Source organism: Rhinoraja longicauda, chromosome 3 (assembly GCF_053455715.1).
Source record: "Rhinoraja longicauda isolate Sanriku21f chromosome 3, sRhiLon1.1, whole genome shotgun sequence".
Classification (NCBI taxonomy): Eukaryota; Metazoa; Chordata; class Chondrichthyes; order Rajiformes; family Arhynchobatidae; genus Rhinoraja; species Rhinoraja longicauda.
In genome coordinates, this window is record NC_135955.1 from 28230948 (window position 1) to 28252216 (window position 21269).

Below are 21269 nucleotides of genomic sequence, written 5' to 3' on the forward strand. Positions count from 1 at the left end.
CCTATCCAGAAGAAAAAAAAACCTTCTCACATCGCAGACCCCCAAATGTTACCGGCACCGAGAGTTTTTTTGTTGTTGTTAAATTCTTTGCAAGCGAAGGCTGCTGACAAGAGCAGCATTTATGGGAGGTCACACTGATCGTCCTTGGACAGCCGCCTTTGTCACTGATTGTCCTTGAACAGCCGCACATTCACCGTGAGGTCATGGCAACGCCTAGTGTGCTGTTGTGTATGGAGCCAGGAGTTTGGGCCAGTGACCATGACTGGTCAGGGTGGGTTTGGAGGGGAGCCTGCAGCAGCAGCAGCAGCAGCTGGTGATCAATGCACCTGCTGCCCCCTGGCCCTCCCTCAATCTGGGAACACAACCTGGTGAGCAGCTGCCGCCTTGTGGCTCACAGTCAGTCAGTCTGTCTGTCTCGCCTTGAGGACTCCATCAACACCACCTATCCTTACCTCCAAAAAGATCTGGGCTCAGAGCCTTTTGTGTTGAACACAAAACACAGCACACAGGAATTTAGATTGCAATTGAGAGAGGTGCACGAAATGGGTTAAGGACACAGCCTTGTCGTTCCTGGGATGCCCATAAGAGGTCGTGAGATACTCGCTTCTGCTTGAAATTAGGAAAGAAAAGGATTTGCAACTCAAGTGAAAAAAAAAACCCTTCCGTGACGCCGAAGCGAAACCCCACCTTTATTCCTGCCGCTGATTTAACCCAATGCAACCACGGTACACTTCCTTTTCCTATGTACTGCTCTGACTCGCCTGCTCTGCCAGGCGAGAGCTTCCCCTTCTCTCACACAGCCAGGCAACAGTTTTAAAGTGGTTTTTAAAAAAAATATAAAGAGAAAGTAAAAAAGAGGAGCAAAAATTAGAAGCTGTAAGTAAGTAAGCCGGGCTTGTGGGCGCACGCTGTGATGTAGCGGCCGGAGCGGTCATTAGGAACAGTCCGCCCCCCAGTCCAGAGCACAGGGAAAGGCAGTGCGCTCCTCCTTCTCCTCCTCCACCGACCTGGGCGCTTCTGGAGGAGATGCTGCTGGAAGTGTCCCGGTCATGAAGGCCAGCGGGTCCTGCGCACCGTAAACCAGCTGCACCGCTCCTCCGCAAGGTAAGGAGGACACCACCCCTCCCCCCTCCCCCTCGACCACCGCAACTGCCTCTGAGCATTTGGAAAGTTTCTCTCCTGAGCTCAGGTGTCCATCTCTTGAGAGTGCTGACCTTGCAGCAGGAAGGAACAAGAGCAGAGATGGTGGTTTACACCGAAGACACACACTCTCAGACAGACACAACTCGCTGGAGTAACTCAGCGGGTCGGGCAGCATCTCTGGAGAAGAGGAATAGGTGACGTTTCGGGTCGAGACCCTTCTTCAGTTGTTGCATGTGTGTTGGTGGAATCTCGCCTCACAGAGCAGGGAAGCAAGTTGCGTTATTTAGTTGCCAATTCAGCTTGACTTATTCGTAGGCTGGGTGCAGGCAGGACAGATAATGAGATGTAAAGCTGTTTCTTTTGTAAACCAGCATCGGCAGTTCTTTGTTTCTGCAAGATAAAGAGAGCTGTTTGATTTTCCCCACTCCTATTGTTTCTTTCCAGCAAAGAGAGTGCCCATCCCCCCTCGCTCCTCATACCTTCATCAATGAAGATCTGACAAGTCATCCAGTATTTTATGGAGAAGCAGTTCCCAGAGGGCCAGGAGTGTCAGACACTAAGGCCATTAGCAGAAGGAAAGATGAGACGAGGAGAATTCTGTTCTAATCTGCTTTGTCGTGATCTTGTTGCAAACAGATCTAATCATGAGAACATAGAACTGTACAGCGCAGGAGCAGGCAGGCCCTTTGGCACAGGATGTATGTGTTGAACATGATGCCAACGTAAACTAATCCCTTCTGCCTGCACGTGTGTAAACTTTCCTCCACCAACGTTAAGGCAATACTAGCTGGTAGGTGACATTTTCATCCCGGGGACAGAGATCATGATGGTCTCTACCCTATCTCTGCCTCTCATCTAACTGGATGTTTTTAAAGTTCCAAAAGGGAAATGATAAATACATGAGGTAATTTTGCTATGGTGAGCGAGTGGGACAGTCATCGCTATTTCTCAAAGGGCCAGGATGTGCTGAGCAATATTGTGTGGAGTCATTCTCTGAAGATGCATATAATCTAGATTTGTATATCCTGTTACATTGTTTGGAAATCAAGAAGAAATAATTTACATCAACTGCATAAGTTTTCTGTCTAATCTCTTGGTGATTTTTGAGGAAGTCACCAAGCGTTTACTAACTTGAAAAGAGTATTCTGTCAGGACTTGAGATCTGTTCTAGATTGATTTAGATCCGGCAACTTGGCTTCTCCAAAATAACCCTGGACACGGCCTTAATGATGCTGGCCATCTGTACTGCAGTTTGCTCCCAGCAGATTGTGTGGGCAGTTTTAGAATCAGAGAATGATGCAGCACATTGGGAGGCCAATCAGCCCGTTGTACCTTTGCCAGCTCTTTGAAGGACCCCTTTTGTTAATCCAATACGCCTTGCTCTTCCCTCATTGCATTGCAATTTTTTCATTTTTAAGTATTGCTCATTTGAAACTTCCTGTTGAATCTGTTTTCACTGTCCTTTCAGCCAGCACATTTCATCTAACACCAACATTTTTGTTGCTTCTGATCTTTTTGCCGATTACACGAAATCTGAGCCCTTTGGCTTTTTTTTGTATTTATATTTAAATGTTTCCCAAAGTCCCTAAGTTAGCACGTAATAATATTGTGTTAAGTTAAGTAACAGTCCAGGTTTAATTCCAAGCTCTATACAGTTGCATAGAATTTTCATGGGTTAGGAATTGTGGATTCCAGTCCTGAACTAATACATTCTCCAGGCTGATGTTCTAAAGCAGCTCCGAGGAAGCATGGTAGGGTTGGGGATAATGTCTTTCGGATGAAATATTAATCCCCCAGGCCCCACCTGCCCTCTCGGGTGGATGCAACAGGTCTCGTGCCCCACTTTTGGCAGTGCTACCAACTGAGGGTTTAAAATAGATGAACGAGCAATGCATTAACTAGTCTTACACTATGTTATGCCTATTGTTCCTTGGCTGCTGGATTGTGGAAATGGCAACCGAGGATGGAAGTTAAGAATTAAAATGTACTGAGTACATTTGGATGAAGGTCATGCTAATTTCCTGTGATCATGGGATCATAGGAAAATACAGAATTGCCTCAATTTAGGAAGTTAACTCTGTGGAACAGTAACTCTGGATTCCATTACTTCACCCCTCCTGTACAGCTCCTCCACTATGGTGATCAAGAAAATGCATCAGTAAATATACTGGTGTAAGGTGTCTGAGAAGCTTTGTCGTGTTCATGAGGATTCTCTGGAATGTCTACAAATGAACTGTTTAAAGTATTCTGACAGGTTACATCACAGCCTGGTATGGCATCTGTTCTGCTCTTTATCGCCTAAACCTGCAGAGAGTAGTGGACACAGTCCAGTCCATCACAGGCTTATCACTTCCTTCTATCCAGTCCATCCTCATGGTGCATTGCATCTGGAATTCTGTAGATATCAGGGATGCTTATCACCTTGCCCATTCCATTCTCACTCTTGTACCTAATGGGAGAAGGTACAGGAATTTGAAAGCTTGGATGTTCAGACCTAAGAACAATTTCTTCCCCGCTGCTGCAGTGCCCTCCATAATGTTTAGGACAAAGACCCATCATTTATTTATTTGCCTCTGTACTCCACAATTTGAGATTTGTAATAGGAAAAAATCACATGTGGTTAAAGTGCACATTGTCAGATTTTAATAAAGGCCATTTTTAAACATTTTGGTTTCACCATGTAGAAATTACAGCAGTGTTTATAAATAGTCCCCCCATTTCAGGGCACCATGATGTTTGGGACACAGCAATGTCATGTAAATAAAAGTAGTCATTTTAGTATTTTGTTGCACATACTATGCATGCAATGGCTGCTTGAAGTCTGTGATTTATGGATATCACCAGTTGCTGGGTGTCTTCTCTGGTGTTACTCTGCCAGGCCCGTATTGCAGCCATCTTTAGCTTATGCTTGTTTTGGAGGCTAGTCCCCTTCAGTTTTCTCTTCAGCAGTTAAAAGGCATGCTCAATTGGGTTCAGATCGGGTGATTGACTTGGCCACTCAAGAATTTACCATTTTTTGGCTTTGAAAAACTCCTTTGTTGCTTTAACAGTATATTTGGGATCATTGTCTTGCTGTAGAATGAACTGCCGGCCAATGAATTTTGAGGCATTTGTTTGAACTTGAGCAGATAGGATGTGTCTATACACTTCAGAATTCATTATGCTACTACCATCAGCAGTTGTATCATCAATGAAGATGAGTGAGCCATACATGCCCAGGCCATAACACCCCCACCACTGGGTGAGGTGGTATGCTCTGGATCTTGGGCAGTTCCTTCTCTCCTCCATACTTTGCTCTTGCCATCACTCTGATATAAGTTAATCTTTGTCTCATCTGTCTACGAGACCTTTTTCCAGAACTGTGGTTAGTCTTTTAAGTACTTCTTGGCAAACTGTAACCTGGCCATCCTATTTTTGTGGCTAACCAGTGGTTGCATCTTGCAGTGTCGCCTCTGTATTTCGGTTCATGAAGTCTTCTGTGGACAGTGGTCATTGACAAATCCACACCTGACTCCTGAAGAGTGTTTCTGATCTGTTGAACAGGTGTTTGGGGATTTTTCTTTATTGTAGAGATAATTCTTCTGTCATCAGCTGTGGAGGTCGTCCTTGGCCTGCCAGTCCCTTTGCGATTAGTAAGCTCACCAGTGCTCTCTTTCTTCTTAATAATGTTTCAAATAGTTGATTTTGGTAAGCCTAAGGTTTGGCTGGTATCTCTAACTGTTTTATTCTTGTTTCTCAGTCTCATAATGGCTTATTTGACTTTCATTGGCACAACTTTGGTCCTCGTGTTAATAAACAGCAATACAAGTTTGCAAAGGTGATGGAAAGACGAGGTGCTGCGAGCTCTCTTATACCTGTATTAAGGAGGCATTTAAACACATCAGAGCAATAACAACACCTGTGAAGCCATGTGTCTCAAACAGTGTGGTGCCCTGAAATGGGGGGACAGTGTATAAACACAACTGTAATTTCTGCATGGTGAAACCAAAATGTATAAAAATACCCTTTAATAAAATCTGACAATGGCACATGTGATTTTTTTTCTATTACAAATCTCAAATTGTGGAGGACAGAGGCAAATAAATAAATGATGGATTTTTGTCCCAAACATTATGGAGGGCACTGCATCCAACTCCTGAAACAATCACCTTTTTCACACCGCCTTCCCAGAGCTGCTGCCACGTTCCCTTACTCTTAACTCAACTTCATTCTGTTACTGTACTTAAGAATTTTTTTGCACTACAATCCCACATCATTCTACTATTTTGCATTTGTCATTTTGTTTATTGTTTAATTATCATTTCTGTAGGCATACTGTTTACTCTGAGCTTTATGCGAAGAAGGAATTTCATTGCTCCCTGGTGTATGACAATAAACCAACAGAATCTAATCTAAACCAAGCTCTGTGACCAAGCATTTGGTACCAATGTCTCTTTGCTTGGCCCGGTATCAAAATGTCACAACAGGAATTGCCTTTGTGAAAAATTGTCACTTTTGATGTGTGTTCTTAGAATATTTGCCTGCTGTAAAAGTTCCAAGCAATTAACTGGCCCATTGTGTGTGAGCCAGCTTTTTGAAAGAGCCCTCCAGCCGGATCCACTCTCTGCTCTTTTCACATAGCCATGTAAGATTTCCCCCATACAAGTATTTGTTCAAATTCCTTTTGAGTGTTGCTGTTGAATCTACTTACACCGACTGCCCTTTCAGACTCAGCATAGACCTGTCCACAACTACTCACTGTTTCTTTTCCACAAAGAATCTCCGCCTCATGTTTTCTCACTTTTTAAAGTGTGAACCTTCTGGTTACTGATCATCCTGCATGGAATCAGATCCTTCTTAATTACTCCCGAAAATATTTGTCATTTTGAATTCCGCTTTTACCATCTCTCCAAATGGAACAATACCAGGAATTAAAGGGCACTTGAGGGATATTAGTTTATAGGGCTGTGAGGAAAGAATGGGGGAATGATATGTTGTAGGTGGTTGTACAAGGAGCTGACATGGACTCAGTGGGGTCAATGGCTCAATTCTGTGTTTTCACGAGCAGCTAAAATAATTAGATCTGTCTTCTTTGGAGTTTAGAAGCATGAGCATAGATCATATTGAAACATACAAGGCCCATGGTTCTTGCTTGTCCCTCGTTCTTGACGGCCTGATCCTAAAAAAAAATGATCAGCTTTCTCTTTAAATATCCTCAGTGAGCCAGCCTCCATAACCTTGAATAGATATTGCCACCTGTGGGGGAATCTCGAATGGGGGTCAAAAAAGCTTTTTGTTGTACACTTTTTAATTCAAAAAATACTTTATTCAAGAAATAAATATATACAAAACATGTTCCTTCCAAAACTCCATCCGACATTCTCAGAGGCTATACATACATTCAATACTGATATTCAATACACCGGTTACATAAAATTACCCCCCCCCCCACCCTTGCCACTCGTATGGCCCAGTACACGTGACATTAACCTAAACAAAACTGACTGAAAAGAGTTACGAGATTAGAGGCGGTCATTTAAAACTGAACTGTGCAGAAACTGCTTCTCACAGAGGGTGATGAATCTCTGGCAGTTCTCTACCCCAGGTTGTGGGGGCTATATCATTGTGGAGGTTTAAAGGCAAACTAGATGACCCTTTGAAGGATCAGGCTATTGAGAGCTATGGAGAACTAGCAACAAACATGACTTTAAGCCTGGAAATAAAAGTCATGAATATGTTGAATAGTTGGGGCAGAATCGAAGGCAGAAGAGCTTACTCCTGCCCTCATTTTTAGTTTTCTTATATGTGGCAATTCTTTAATTCTCCAGCCTCGGTATAATTCATTTGAAGATACAAGAGTCAGCAGGTTCTGAAATCTGCCGCAACAAACCTATTTACTGGGGGAATCAGTGGCAGCACGATGGCGTAGCGGTAGAGTTACTGCGTACAGTACCAGAGACCCGGGTTCGATCCTGACTATGGGTGCTGTCTGTACTGAGTTTGTACCTTGGCCATGTGACTGTGGTTGTCTCTGGGTGCTCTGCTTTCCTCCCATGCTCCAAAGACGTACTTGTGTGTAGGTTAATTGGCTTCGGTAAAAATAGTAGATTGTCCCTAGTGTACAGGATACTGCAAGTGTTTGGGGTGATTGCTGATCAGTGCAGACGGTGGGTCAAAGGGCCTGTTTCCATGCTGTATCTCTAAAGTCTACAAAACTTAGTAGGTCGAGTAGAATCTGAGTGCTTTAGGAATGACCGATGTTTCAGCTTAAAATCCTTCATCTGTCTTGATGCAAGGTTTGACCCGAAATGTTGACTATTCTCCCCCCCACAGATGTTGGTGGACCTGTTGAGTTCCTCCAACAGATTGGTTGTTGCTTGTACTTGATTTGAATGTAAGACTCGAATACGCAATATCATTGAATTTTATTGGCTCAAACCCAGGCAAAGGAACCAAACAGAAAACATGGCATTTGTGCTAATTTAGTGACTGTAAAATAGCAGTCTTGTTTCATAACAAGAAATGTTTCATAATTAATCGCAATTGTTAGGATTCTACCCTTGTGCCAGGATGGGTGAATCCACCATTGCTGCCCAGCTAATGATCAAGTTGAGAGATTTGACTCGGCAGCAGAGCAGCCGCGAGCTGTAAAAGCAAAACATTGTGTGGATGCTGGAATCTGAAATCAAAACAGAAAATGCCCGCAGTAAACCACGTAGGTTCCATGTGGAGAGAAGTATTTTGGGCCATTAACCTTTTATTGGGAGTGGAGAACATTAGAGGCTTTAACAGCGTGTAAGCAATTACAGAGCCACGAAGAACGTATAGGTGGGTGGTTGAGTAAAGTATGATCGTGTCTTGGACCCCAGTCTTTTCAGCAACCTGTGTCAGTGGAGTGTCCTTCCTGACCCGGTACTTTGCCTGTTACCTCGAGGTGGGGGTCTCCCCTCTGTACGATCTGGGGGATGTGCAGGTTGCACCTCCACTGCGGTGACAAGTGTTGGTCTGATGTTCGATGGTTCGCTGGTGCTTTATTGTCACATGCGCAAACGCACAGTGAAATTATTTTCTTACATGCAGTCCAGAACGGTATTCCTATAACCAAGCACATCCTCGATTAGTAAGTGTTCAGAAATAGTCTACTAATCCCACATGCTTGAGCATGAGCAAATAGCTATGTTTTGGCGCTATTTTCAAAGCCTGGTCCGCACTCCAGTTCTTATGAGCGGTGCTCGGTCCAGGCAAGCCCCAGGCTGTGGTGGGCCTCCAGCCGTAACCTTCCTTGGATGCGACGCCCCTCTTCTTGCCCATTCACCTTTGTGCCTCGGGGGCGCCACCCGCAGCTGAACCTGAGGGTGTGGTAGTCCAGACCCTGATTCCCTCTCATATTGGTCTTGTTCTTTGCCCGTTGTGGCCATTATCGGCGGCTCCATCCTTCCGGTCTTCAGGGGTTGGCTCGGTGACCTTCCCCCTGTAGGACACTGTCTGCCAGTACTTGCGTTTGTCCGTGGGAGCCAAGCACTGGGCCAGCTCGGCGGCTCTCTCCCTACAGTCCAAGGCATGCTGTGGGTGTCGTCCTCACCGTGTCTCCAGCTCTCGTCGATGGCAGATCTTCAGCATCCTCGTTGTCACGCACGGCTGCCTTCTGTCTGAAAGCTTTCCTCTGTTCTCTCCGCTGATGCTGCCTGACCTCTTTTGTTTCACCTGCATCCTGAGTTTATGCAGTGAGATTGTGCGGCATATAATTGAGCTCTTCCCAGATTCCTCTCTTTTTCATTGAACTACTTGTCAGAAGTGGCAGGTTGGGTGTTCAAGCCCAACTCTAGAGATCTCAACACAGTAATCTATGTTGGCACTTCATTGTAACACTGGAAGAGTGCTGCTTTCTGGCAGGTTCTATCTTCAGGACAAATTGTTAAGTTACCTTCTGAGCGTTTAAAAGGCAGAGAAGGATTATGGCCTCATCTTTTCTCTCAATCATTGTTGCAAAGAGATTATCTGGTCATTTTTGTCCTACATTTTGCAGTAGTTTTTTTTTTGCAAATTAAATGTTGCATTTCCTGCTTTCAATGGAATAGGTCACTGGATTGTCTTGAGTGGTGAAATTTCATTTTTTTTCTCTGCGCATTTAACCGTGCTCGTAGTTGATTCACTCTTGAATAGACCGCTCAAGGGAGACCTTGGTATGTGTTGGATTTTCCCCCTACTTTGTTGTGAGAAAACAGCTCGTTTCTCATCAGTCTTATCGTTCATTACCCATCATCGAAGGCCATGTTCTAAATTGTGATTGTGTGACGTGTTCTGTTGGACTGTTGAGTAATTCATTGAAATTTTACTGATTCGGTGCATTGACGTTTTACTGAATCAGCTGATGAGTAACACTTTACGAAGAATTTAAGACAATTGAGGGTCACTGGGACATGCAACACAGAAACAGGCCATTCAATCTACGCTAACCATCTAGCCCTCCATTTACACTAGTCCAGTTTTATTCTCCCCAAATCCACATTGATTGATCTTCCCCCACCCCTGCCAAATTCTACTGCTCTAAATTTCACACTCGAGGGAAATTTACAGTGGCCAATTATCCAACCAACCCACACATATTTTAGGATGTGAGTGGAAACTGGGGCAGAAAACCCACGCCGTCATAGAATAAACAAGCAAGCTCTACACAGACAGCACCCAAGGTCAGGATTGAACCTGGCTTAGTGGATCTATGAGACAGCATGTCGACCACAATAGAACATTTACTGCTATGGTAGCAATGAAAGACTTAAGACTATGTGGAGACTTAAAGTAGAGACTTCTACTGGGAAAGCCTTGGACGAGATAATGGGCTTGGTAACTGGAGGGGAGGGTTAAGATATTTGTCTTTTAAGGTAATTGGGCCTCTTTTCTCGAGGCTGAGGGTTATCATATTGATAATCATGAAAATTTTTAACGCAGCCTGAATGTGAAGAAGGGCATTACTGGAGACCGTCAATACAAGACAATCACCCATGAAATCTAGCAGAGAGAAATCAGGAAAAACCACATTACACAAAGAACAGTGTAAATGTGGAACTCACTGTTACGGAGAGTGGTTGAGCTGAATAGTAAGATGCTTCAAGGGAAGGCTGGATAAACGTGTTGAGGGAGACAGGAAACAGATTGGAAAACTCTTGTGGAGTCTCAAAGCCAGTATGGGCTGATTGTGTTGATCAGCCTGATTTTGTGCTATGTAATTGATGTAATCCTATGCAAACTATAGGAGGGGGAGGGGGAGGGGGAGGAGGAGGAGGAAGGGGTGGAGGAGAGAAGTTTACTTTAATGCAGTGAATTGGTGCGTTCCGAAAAGACAGCAAAGCAGATTCAACGAGAACATTCCAAAGGGAATTAGATAAATTTGTAGTGATGTGGAGAAGGAATGGGGGTTGGGTCAAATGTTATAAATAATTCACAGAACCAGGACAGGCATGGTGAATTAAAGGCCATTTCTGTGCAGTAAAATGCTATGACCTTGGTCTGCAAAGGTTAATTTTACTGCAAGTAAGAATTTTATTGTTTTGTTTTGGAACAGATGACGATAAAACACTCTTAACTCTCTTTATCTTTGCTCTTGGTGTCCCTGAATTTAGCACTTTCTACATATTTGTAAATCAGAATGGAATCAAGGATTTGAACCTCTGAGATTGTAGCCCGTTTGATGTTAATTGCATAGAGCAATATTATAAGAGTCAACGAGGTAGGCCTTGATGTCTATGGTTGTTCTTATTACCCATAGGCTCCTGCTGAGCAGGCCATGTCATGTTTTACATGGTTGGTATTTGGGGCCGAGAACTGCATTAATGCCATCTGATGTGTGGCTGTTAGCAGCATGATCACAGTATACAGTAATGGGGAGGCCACTAAGGAAGATGCAAGTGTCTGCAAATGCTGGAATCTTGAGTAAAAAGCAAACTGCAGGAAGAACGCAATGGGCCAGGCAGCATCTGTGGAGGGAAATGGAAAACGATGTTTCAAGTCGGGATCCATCTTCCGATTCTGGCTCTGAAGAGGGGTCTCAACGTGAAATGTGGTAGTTTGTTTTTACTTGAGACACCAAGAAAGCTGATGAAAAGAGAGATCAAGAAATCCCTGGTTCGCTGTGTCATCTGAAAGTCAGCACTTCTGGCAGTGCAGCATCAGTTCAGTTCTGCACAGGAGTTCTGTACTTGAGCCTCTGGAGTGGGATTTCAATCCACAACCTTGTACTTAAGGGTGGAGAATGACCCACAGAGCTGCAGCTCTGTTTTTCATGTGGGCAGGAATTCCTGACTGCTGATCTGCTAACAATGGAGACTGTTGTTTCTTTGCATTTTGATTGCAGTGAAACTTTTGAGAAATTGCTGAAGTAACCGTTTAATTTCTGCAAAGGGTTCAGAGCTTTTAATTACCTTGTACAAGGTTTACCTCCTAGAGTTTGCGAAGGAATGTGAAAACTCTTTGATTTTCACGCATTGCCATTCTAATATTTTGTTCTCCCTTCTCAAACTGAGCTGGCACAAGATGTTTGGACTTATGGACTAACGCTGGAGACTGTAAGCATTAGGCAACTAGTATTAATCCCATTAAGTAGATCACAGGAAATATCTTCACCAAAGAGTGGAGAGAATGAGGAACTGGTTCTCGTGGAGAGGTAAATATTAGAAATGCACTTAAAGGGAAGCTGGATAAACATATGGAGGATAAAGAAAGAGTAGGCTTTGTTGTTGTGATAGGGTTAAAGGAGATGGATAGAATAATACTGTGCAGGAACAGGCCCTTCGGCCCACAAGATGAGCTTGTGCAAAGCATAAATGTCAGAGTAGACCAATTGACCCCAGTTTGTAATAAAGTGCAACATGCTGGAATAGCTCAGTAGTTCACGTAACACCAATGGACAGAACCAGGGTTCATGTTTCAAATTAAATTTGGCTTTAATTAGAAAGTTTCATCTGTGTCTGACATACAGAATTAAGGTTCGCTGTTAGCTGGATAGCTTGATTATTTAGCTTGGGGTAGGGAATGGGGGAAGATCTGGGACTGTCTTGCTTAAGATAGGGTTTCCTCAGATTTGGTGAATTTAAAGGCCGGCAATGAGGACCAATTTTTGCCTCTGTCATTGTGTCGACAGAGAGGCCTTCAGTGGGTAGGATTTTACCAGCACTCCACAGTTGGAGTGTGTAATGTTCTGGAGGCGACGAGAATTGGAGCCTGCAGATGTAAGGGTAGGAGTGTGCGATCCAGGTAAATGCTACCCAACAGGTAATGGAAAAGCATTTATCTCCTGCATCCTGCTACAGCAGTCATGAACCAAGCCAGCCATTGTGAAATTCTAAAATGCCAACTAAATTTGCATGTAGCTTCATTACAGTATTTAAAGACCAAGTCCTTCCCCTTCTGAAGACACTTTGTTATCATTCGCTGTCCTCCGTTAATACTTGATGAGGGCCCAGCATGTTTGAGGTTTGCAAAAGTTTTTACATGATAATCCTGACAAACCTACTGAGTTTTGGGTCCCTCTCTGTTTCTGGAGAAAGATGTGATGTAGGAAAGTAGCTGTTCCTAAACCTGGTAGTGTGGGATTTCAGGCTTCTGTACCTTTTGCCCAATGGTTGCAACGAGAAGAGGGCACGGTGGGAATCCTAAATGATAGATGTCACTTTGTTGGCAGCATGTCATGCAGATGTTTTGATGGTGGGGTGGGTAGTGCTCATGATAGACTGGGCTGAGTCCAACACACTCTGCTGCCTTTTGCATTCCTGTGCATTGGAATTGCCGTACCAGGCATGAGGCAACCAGACTGCATACTTTCTGCAGTGCGTCTACAGAGTATTTGATAACATGCCTTTCATCTCACTTTCAGATTATCCCAAAGGGCTTGACATCCAGTAAAGTATTTTTGCACTGTTGTCACGCTTGTAATGTTAGAGCAGGGGGAAAGATTAGTTGTGCACAGTAAGCTCCCACATACAGCAGTGTGACATTGAAAGGATTATGTGTTCTGCTGAAACCGTTTAAGAGAGAAATAATGGCCAGGACTCATGGGAGAAATCTTCTGATCTGCAGTTTAAATTGACGCAAGAGTCGAGAGACTAGAATGTTTTCTTGTCATATGTCCCAATTCCGTGCAATAAAATTCTTACATTGTGGTTGGCACATGCGTTGTGGACTGAAGGGCTTGCTCCTTTGGTGTATTGTTCATTGATCTTTAAATTCACCCGAGATGGCTCCTGGTCCTTGGTTTAATATCTACCTGAAAGACTATTGTCAGCATGCAGTCTTCTCTGGGTAGTGGACTCATCAGCATTAGCCTTGACCTTTGTGGTCAGATCTCTTCAGTAGAAATTGACCTCGCAACATTTAACTTTGGACAGGAGTGCGAACAGACCCTCATAAAGCCAATAAAGTCCAACAACTGAATGTTTCTTTATGCTCCTCTTGACCATTTGCCCACTTTTCTGCTTCTCTCTTATCCCTATTTCTCTTATTAATTTCCCTGCACGGCTATCTAGCTGACTTTTAATTCCATCTTTGTTGTTCTCCTTGGACACGCCCTATGGCAGCAAGTATCAAATTTTCACCACTTCAAAATGGCACCTGACCACCAAGTTGCTAATGTGGTCCATGTGGCCAATTTGTGGGAGATGCTACTTCATACTGAGTGGTACAGAATTGAAAAGAGTATTTGGGGTTGGATAGCGTTCTGCACCCACTTTAGCTAGAACTGGTTTCAAGACATGGACCAAAATCTGATGAGCTATTTCTTACCCACATCACTCTGTTCCTTTTGTGATTGGACGTGCTGATTTCAGCAGATGTGACAAATTCACTTCCTCTCAACATTAAAAACACTACTGAATTAAAGACCTGATAGAACTAAGTATGTTCTGTGGAAGAGGAATATTTATTCTTCGATAAAAGAAATGGGTTGCAACTTCCAGAAATCAAGCAAAAATAGCTGTAACCTCCGCCTAATCAGCAACTGTGGAGAGAAATTAGATAAATTAATCTGTTGAGGATATGCGTCTTTGTTGGATGTGTGTAAATAAAAGAATAAACAGTTCAGTTTAGTGCCTCCGTATGCTTTTATTCTACAAAGTGGAGATTAGAAATGTATTTTTTGTTCCATGTACTGCCCAGCTAAGCTACATTGGTTTTGAAAACAGAAAATGCAGGAAACACTCAACAGGTCAGACGATATTGGTGGGAAGTGAAATCCATTCTATGTATTGTGTCCAAGACCTTTTACCAGAACTGTTTAGTTTCCTCTTGATTCTGTCGTCCTAGGAATGAACCCAGTGCACTCGCTTGTATTTCTAATGTTCCTGTTAACCTCGATCATCACTTTGTGATTTATGTGACTGTATTCCTGATTTCCCAACTTCTCAACTCCATTTTTAGTTTCCAAGAATTGTTTGGCTTTCTTATCCGTCAATTAGGCTTTCAGTAGTAAGGATGGATATTGTGTAGGAAGGAACAGCAGATGTTGGTTTAAACCGAAGATAGACACAAAATGCTGGAGTCAGCGGAACAGGCATCATCTCTGGAGAGAAGGAATGGGTGACGTTTCGGTTTGGGACCCTTCGGACGGAATATTGCTTTTAACAGGAAAGTAATCTGAGAGATCATTCCGTTGCTTTGATTAGCTGTGAATTGTTGTTTTTGTTCTTCACTTTTCCTGCACACCTCGGGGACCTGGCTCTCTGTCCTCATAGGATGTTGGGGAATCGTCCAGCAAGTGTCTGCTGGATAGTTTTACCATCAGTGGAGGTCTGAGCAGCAGAGTGCACTTCTGTGTGGGTTTGGAGTTTTTTGACACTTAATCTTCCTGCAGCTGGCAGGCAGTTTGAGCCAAGATCAACAATAATGTGTTGAGTCATCTAGATGAGGAGTGCTTAACCCAGGGATTTCTGAGAGTGCTTTGGTTTTGATTTGTATTGGGAGAGGCTAGTTGTTTTGAGCACAAGTACTGTATCTAATCGATCCTATTGCACACCCATACATACAACTTCTTGTTTCTCTTCGTCCCATGAATTCATCGCATCTGTTTGCTGACCTACATTGGATCGCAGTTCGGCGATGCATCAATTTTATGATGCTCAACCTTTGTTTATAAATACTCTTTTACCTCTTTCTGTAACTTCCACCAGCTGTAAAATCCCCCCTATGAAGTGAATTGGTTCTCCTCTGATTCCGCTCTCTTAAGTATGTGCCCCTAGTTTCCTTCACTCCACCACTGATGGATGTGCCTCTGGTTGCCAGCATTCTATGCTCTGCAATTTCCTCTTTTCAACCTTTCTGCCTGTCACGGGCGGCACGATGGCGCAGCGGTAGAGTTGGTGCCTCACAGCGAATGCAGCGCCGGAGACTCGGGTTCGATCCTGAGTACGGGCGCCGTCTGTAAGGAGTTTGTACGTTCTCCCCGTGACCTGTGTGGGTTTTCTCCGAGATCTTCGGTTTCCTCCCACACTCCAAAGACGTACAGGTATGTAGGTTAATTGGCTGGGCAAATGTAAAAATTGTCCCTAGGGTGTGTAGGATAGTGTTAATGTGCGGGGATGGCTGGGCGGCGCGGACCCGGTGGGCCGAAGGGCCTGTTTCCGCGCTGTATCTCTAAATCTAAATCTAAAAAATCTCCTTTAACACCGTCCTTAAGAATTGTGTTGGAAGGAACTGCAGATGTTCGTTTTCACTGAAGATGAACACAAAATTGTGTGTTCGATAAATGACTGGATTCAGGCAACAGAGTTTGATTCACCAGGTATTTTATTACACTACTAAATAAGGCACATTTACTCGCGTATCCCCAAATATCCCTGTACGTACTGGCAAACCCCGAGTACACAGCAGACACGCCACAGGATGGTTCTGTTCTTGATCACCTGACACCGTTCGTGAGGCAGTCCAATGCTGGGGCTCTCTCCTCAAAAGGGCACCCGCCAGCATCCTTTATGGCATTTCTTATCAGAGCAAACTGTGCCACTGCTCCCTCCCCGAGTCAGTCATTAGCTCCCCTTGTCTGCGATGTTTCTGCACGACTAACGGCAAGTAGCGCAGGTGGTCTTTTTTTAGATTTAGATTTTTTATGTTTAGAGATACAGCGCGGAAACAGGCCCTTCGGCCCACCGAGTCCGCGCTGCCCAGCGATCCCCGCACATTAACACTATCCTACACAAACCAGGGACAATTTTTAAAAACATTTACCCAGTCAATTAACCTACATACCTGTACGTCTTTGGAGTTTTGGAGGAACCCGAAGAGCTTGGAGAAAACCCACGCAGGTCACGGGGAGAACGTACAAACTCCATACAGACGGCGCCCGTAGCCAGGATCGAACCTGAGTCTCCGGCACTGCATTCGCTGTAAGGCAGCAACTCTACCGCTGCGCCACCATGCCGTGGTCTGCCCACTATTGCTCTAGTGTTCTGCTCACCAACACTACACTTTCCCATAAAAGGCCTGGGGAAAGCCATGCTCCCAGGCATTGTAAGTTCCCAAACACGAACAGGTGCAGGAAACATCTCCCACTTGTCTGGGAAATATCTTATTTTCGAAGGGTTTTGAATGCTGTGTTGTTAATTTGGCTGATAACTCCATTTTACATTTTGGCTGAACTTGTCTGTTTATACCTTGCACTACAAAAAATGCTGGAGTAACTCAGTGTCTCTGGAGAAAGGAATGGGTGACATTTCGAGTTGAGATCCACCTTCAAACTGAGTGTCAGGAGAGGGAAACTGGAGATATGGAAGCGTACAAAGAGAATGCAAGGGGTGAGAATGACTGATCAAAGCAGATGGTGGTCAAGGAAATATAGAATAGTTCATTGTTGGCTGAGGGGAAGGTGACAATGAGGCATACAAACAGTAAAATGAATCGGGAGGACAGCAAAACTAGTCGGAGAACTAGGGTGGGGGAGGATCAGAGAGGGAGGGAAAGCAAGGGTTACTTGAAGTTAGAGAAATCAATATTCATACTGTTGGGTTGTAACCTGCCCAAGCGAAATATGAGGTGCTGTTCCTCAAATTTGTATTTGGCCTCACTCTGACAGTGGTGGAGGCTCAGGACAGAAAGGTCAGTTTGGAAATGGGAGGGGGGGTTAAAGTGTTTAGCAACTGGGAGATCATGTAGGCCTAGGCAGACCGAGTGAACGTATTCATCAAAACGATCGCTGAGTCTGTGCTTGGTCTCACGATATAGAGTCCACATCTGGAACACTAGATGAGGTTGGAGGAGGTGCAAGTGAACCTCTACCTCATGGTTGAATATTGATTTCTGTAACTTCAAGTAGCCCATGCTTTCCCTCTCCCTTTGTCCCTCCTTCACTCTAGTTCTCCAACTGGTTTCATTGTCCTCCTGATTAATGTTACAGTTTGTATGCCTCGTTGTCTCCTTCCCCTCAGCCAACAATGAACTATTTCCTTGATCATTGTCTGCTTTGTTCTGTAAATTTCACACCTTATATTCTCTTTGTACCCATCCAGTGTCCCTCTCCCCTGACTCATTTTGAAGAAGGGTCTCGACCCGAAACGTCACCCATTCCTTATTTTCAGAGATACTGCCTGTCCCGTTGAGTTGCTCCAGCATTTCGAGTCTATCTTCGGTCCTTAAGAATTTCTCCTTTAATCGACATTTTCGTTACTTTCCCAAAATTTGTGATTTAAATTTTATTTGACAATCATCGTTTCCCCAAATGAATGAAAGTACATGTTGTTATTGCACCAGGTGCTCAAGATAGTAACCCTACCCATTAGAAAGACTTCAGAGAAGCAGCTGCATTTGGGCTGCCTTGTTGGTGAGAAACGTTGGTGTGGGTGGCTTTAACATTGTACCCAGTTGAAAGAGTCCTAATAGGGTCTTAAATGGTGGTCTGTCTGTGAAAACATTTAGCAATTTACCTGCAGAGAGCACAGTTGAATTTAACAGATCACGTCAAACATTTTGGGTTTACTTTGCATTCTTAAATGTGTGATCGATAGGATTAGCTAATTCTGCGATAGCCACAGGATTTGCAAGATGACACATTATGTCCAAGTTGTTGTTTTAACGTTTGCCTATCCTGGATGGATGGTTTACCCAGATAGCATCAAAACAAAGTTTTTCACTGTATCTTGGTACACGACAATAATAAACTAATACACTCCTCTAAAAGACACACATCAAAAATAGATTTTCCTTTTTCTACAGGATCAGGCTGACTAGAGTTTCAATACTAGAAACCTGGTGCAGCCTGATGTATAATCTCTGGCCTCACTGCCACCATCGTATCTTATTTCACCACATGGCCATCTGCATGATCACTTAACTCGGCTCGGAAATGTCACCTGTGGCTCAGGCTGGGACATTTGCCTCCAAGTTGGAGGGATGTTGCTCCAGGTCCCACTTTGGCATGATGCCTTGGGGAGGACGGCACTGTTGCAGATGCTGCCTTTTGTTAAGCTGAGGCCCAGTCTGCTGTCTGAGATGGGAGATCCCATGCCACTGTCTGGATGCAGGGACATTCTTCTGTTGCCCTGAGCAACGATTATCCACGGCCACATTGCTGTCGACTTTACAGCGGTAACTTTAAACCAGTTGGCCGTGTAGCATTGTGAGACACACTGCGGCTGTGAAGTGTGCCTATATACAGAAAAGGCTCTCCCTTTGATTCTTTTGATTCTGCCGCACAAGGTTTAGTGCCTCTTATTCCTTTTGAAGAACTCAAACAGATGGTACAGTTTCTTTCCAAGACTGTTGAATGACATGTCTTTTGGCATACTGGCAGTTCCTAGAACGATACCTAGAGGGAGCATCAATGTAACTGTTGCGGCCTCCTTGAATCAGTGCACGCCCGTTAGTAACGGGATAATTCTTGGCAGGTTCTTCACTCCGATGTACTCCCTCCTAACGACTCGAATTTGATGTGTTTCCTTTTGAGAGGAATGCCCCTGCCTTTTCTTTGAAAACCACAGCACAGGGATACAATCAGAGAGGCAGCACAAAGTGCTTATTGTTCACAGCCTGGTCTAGTGGGCGGGGGGGGGGGGCTTTGTCGAGAGACACTGAGCGCGGATGCTCAATTATGGTTGTGGTTGCAGGGCCTGGGCTGTTCGGTAGCATTGACATTAGCGAGTGATGGCAAACAGGGAGAGGTTTTGCTGGTAAGCTTGTGGCTTAATTGTCTATTTTATCCAGGTGCCAGCATGCAAGAGGAGAGACACCTGTCCCGCACTCCCCTCGCCTACCCCATCACTCCGAACGGGAGGCCCTGCCGTTCCTCGTCTGGTTACGTTGCCGGCAGAGTGATGCCCGCCCGCCCCCCTCCGGCCCCCGGAGGAACCAGCCACTCCGTGCAGTGGTCTTCCTCCAAGGCGGAGAACCAAGCCACCTTCATCGCCAGGGGGAACGAGCAGTGGCGAGAGAGCGAGGCAGTGAGGAAGAGGAGGAGGAAAGTGAGGAATAGTCTTGTGTGCTCCGGCATCTGCCTGGGACTATTTTTTATTGTGTTGGCCGTCGTGTTTGGCACCAATCCCGGTTCCGAGAGAGATGGTAAGTGACCGATCAGGTAGGTGATCTGTGCAAGTGTTGATTTCCTGATCATAGCATGGGTCACAGATGCTACTTGTTGGACATATGGCTTGTGCTGGGCCTCTACCCCCTCTTCCTTACCCCTCACTGAAGTAGAACCAACGGAAACCTTGCATTCAGTTTGACCCAGAGCAGAACTTCAAAGCCCACATCATCTCCTTCAGACGAGCATTAGTTTAATCTTCCAATGTGTTTCCCATCTCCAACCCTGCCATTTTCAGATAACCCACACGCAGGGTGTTCCTTTCACACACCCTGCAGTCCCACCCAGGCTCTCCCTTCCGCTGTTCATCTTTTTCATTCCCCACCCTATTACCCAGACCTGGTTCCCGCACTTGGTTCCAATCGTCCATCACCCACATATTACCTGGGTTTCATCACTTATTGCACCTTTCCTAAACCTTCCTCCATCTGATCCGATCTGCCCAACATCTTTACCTTATGTGGGTTCACCTATCATCTTCCAACCCTTATCCCTCTCATCCCCATCCCTACTCCACCCGACTCAATATGCCCATCTTTCTCATGTTCCACTTCACACCTGCCTGCTCTGTCTCACCGGTCCCTCGCCCTTCCATATGCGGGCTATATTCTCTATGTGCTCAATTCAGATACAATGTCTTGACTGGATGTGCTGACTATCCTTCTGCCTCCATGGATATGAGGGGTGGAATGTTTTTCCTTTCACTGGTTTTCCATTTCAATCAATTCCAGCCTTTGTATAGAATTATTTTTTTTCAAGGCTATGCTCCAACATTCCTGCACCCCTCTCCAGTAAATATCTGAAAATGCAAAATAACATTAGAGTCATAGAGTGATACAGTGTGGAAACAGGCCCTTCAGCCCAACTTGCCAACATGTCCCAGCTACACTAGTCCCATCTGCCTGCGTTTGGTCCATATTCCCTCAAACCTGTCCTATCCATAACCAGACCTGGGCAAAGCTTTTGTTGTCCAATTTGTAAATTACTGCTTGAGAAGCATGTGGAAATGGATTCAAAAGGGAATTAAGTAAATATTTGATGCCAAGGTATTGTGGGAATAAAGAGGAATGGGACCAACTGGAGTGCTCTTTGATAGAACTAGCATGGGCTTGATGGGCTGAATAGCCTCCTGCATTGCTTATTCTCTATTTCCAAGATCAATGGTAGAATGCTGAAAATATTGGACAAATCAAATATCAATATCCGCGGGTCATTTTCAAGATGAAGGATTCCCGGGGAAGGGGCTGAGGAGGGGTAAGGATTTGAAACTTGCTGCATAAATGAGTGGCAAAGCAGAAAATTCAGAACACCATTAAATTTTCCCCGGATAAATGCCAGGCTGGCTAAGGGATAGTATGAAGGCAATGGCACGCATGGCCATCTTCTGATTTGCAATTGCATCATCGCTTCTAGAGTCTGAGAAAGACCAAGCGGCAAATAAGGCTATTTGGCCCCTTGTGCCTGTGATAGCTCTTTGGAATGAGACCTAACCCAATGCTCTTTCCCTCAAAGACCTGTAATTTTCTCCTTTTCAGCTAATTATCCAATTTCCCTTTCTAAATGCTGCTGTCACCACCCTTTCATCTCGCACATT

General features: G+C 44.5%; 1 protein-coding gene across 2 annotated transcripts in view; it reads left to right on the plus strand.

Moving 5' to 3' along the window:
- The first annotated feature begins 749 nt into the window (after nt 1–749).
- The window catches only part of cemip2 (cell migration inducing hyaluronidase 2), a 76632-nt gene continuing 56112 nt past the window's right edge, over nt 750–21269 (plus strand). Inside the window, exons 1-2 of one of the 2 annotated variants that reach the window (XM_078395251.1) lie at nt 750–1104; nt 19300–19653. In XM_078395251.1, coding sequence (XP_078251377.1) covers nt 19308–19653 — 346 coding nt within the window. In that variant the 5' untranslated portion in view covers nt 750–1104; nt 19300–19307. Of the gene's footprint in view, nt 1105–1901; nt 1934–19299; nt 19654–21269 lie in introns of those variants that run through there. The other variant, XM_078395255.1, reaches the window with a different exon arrangement.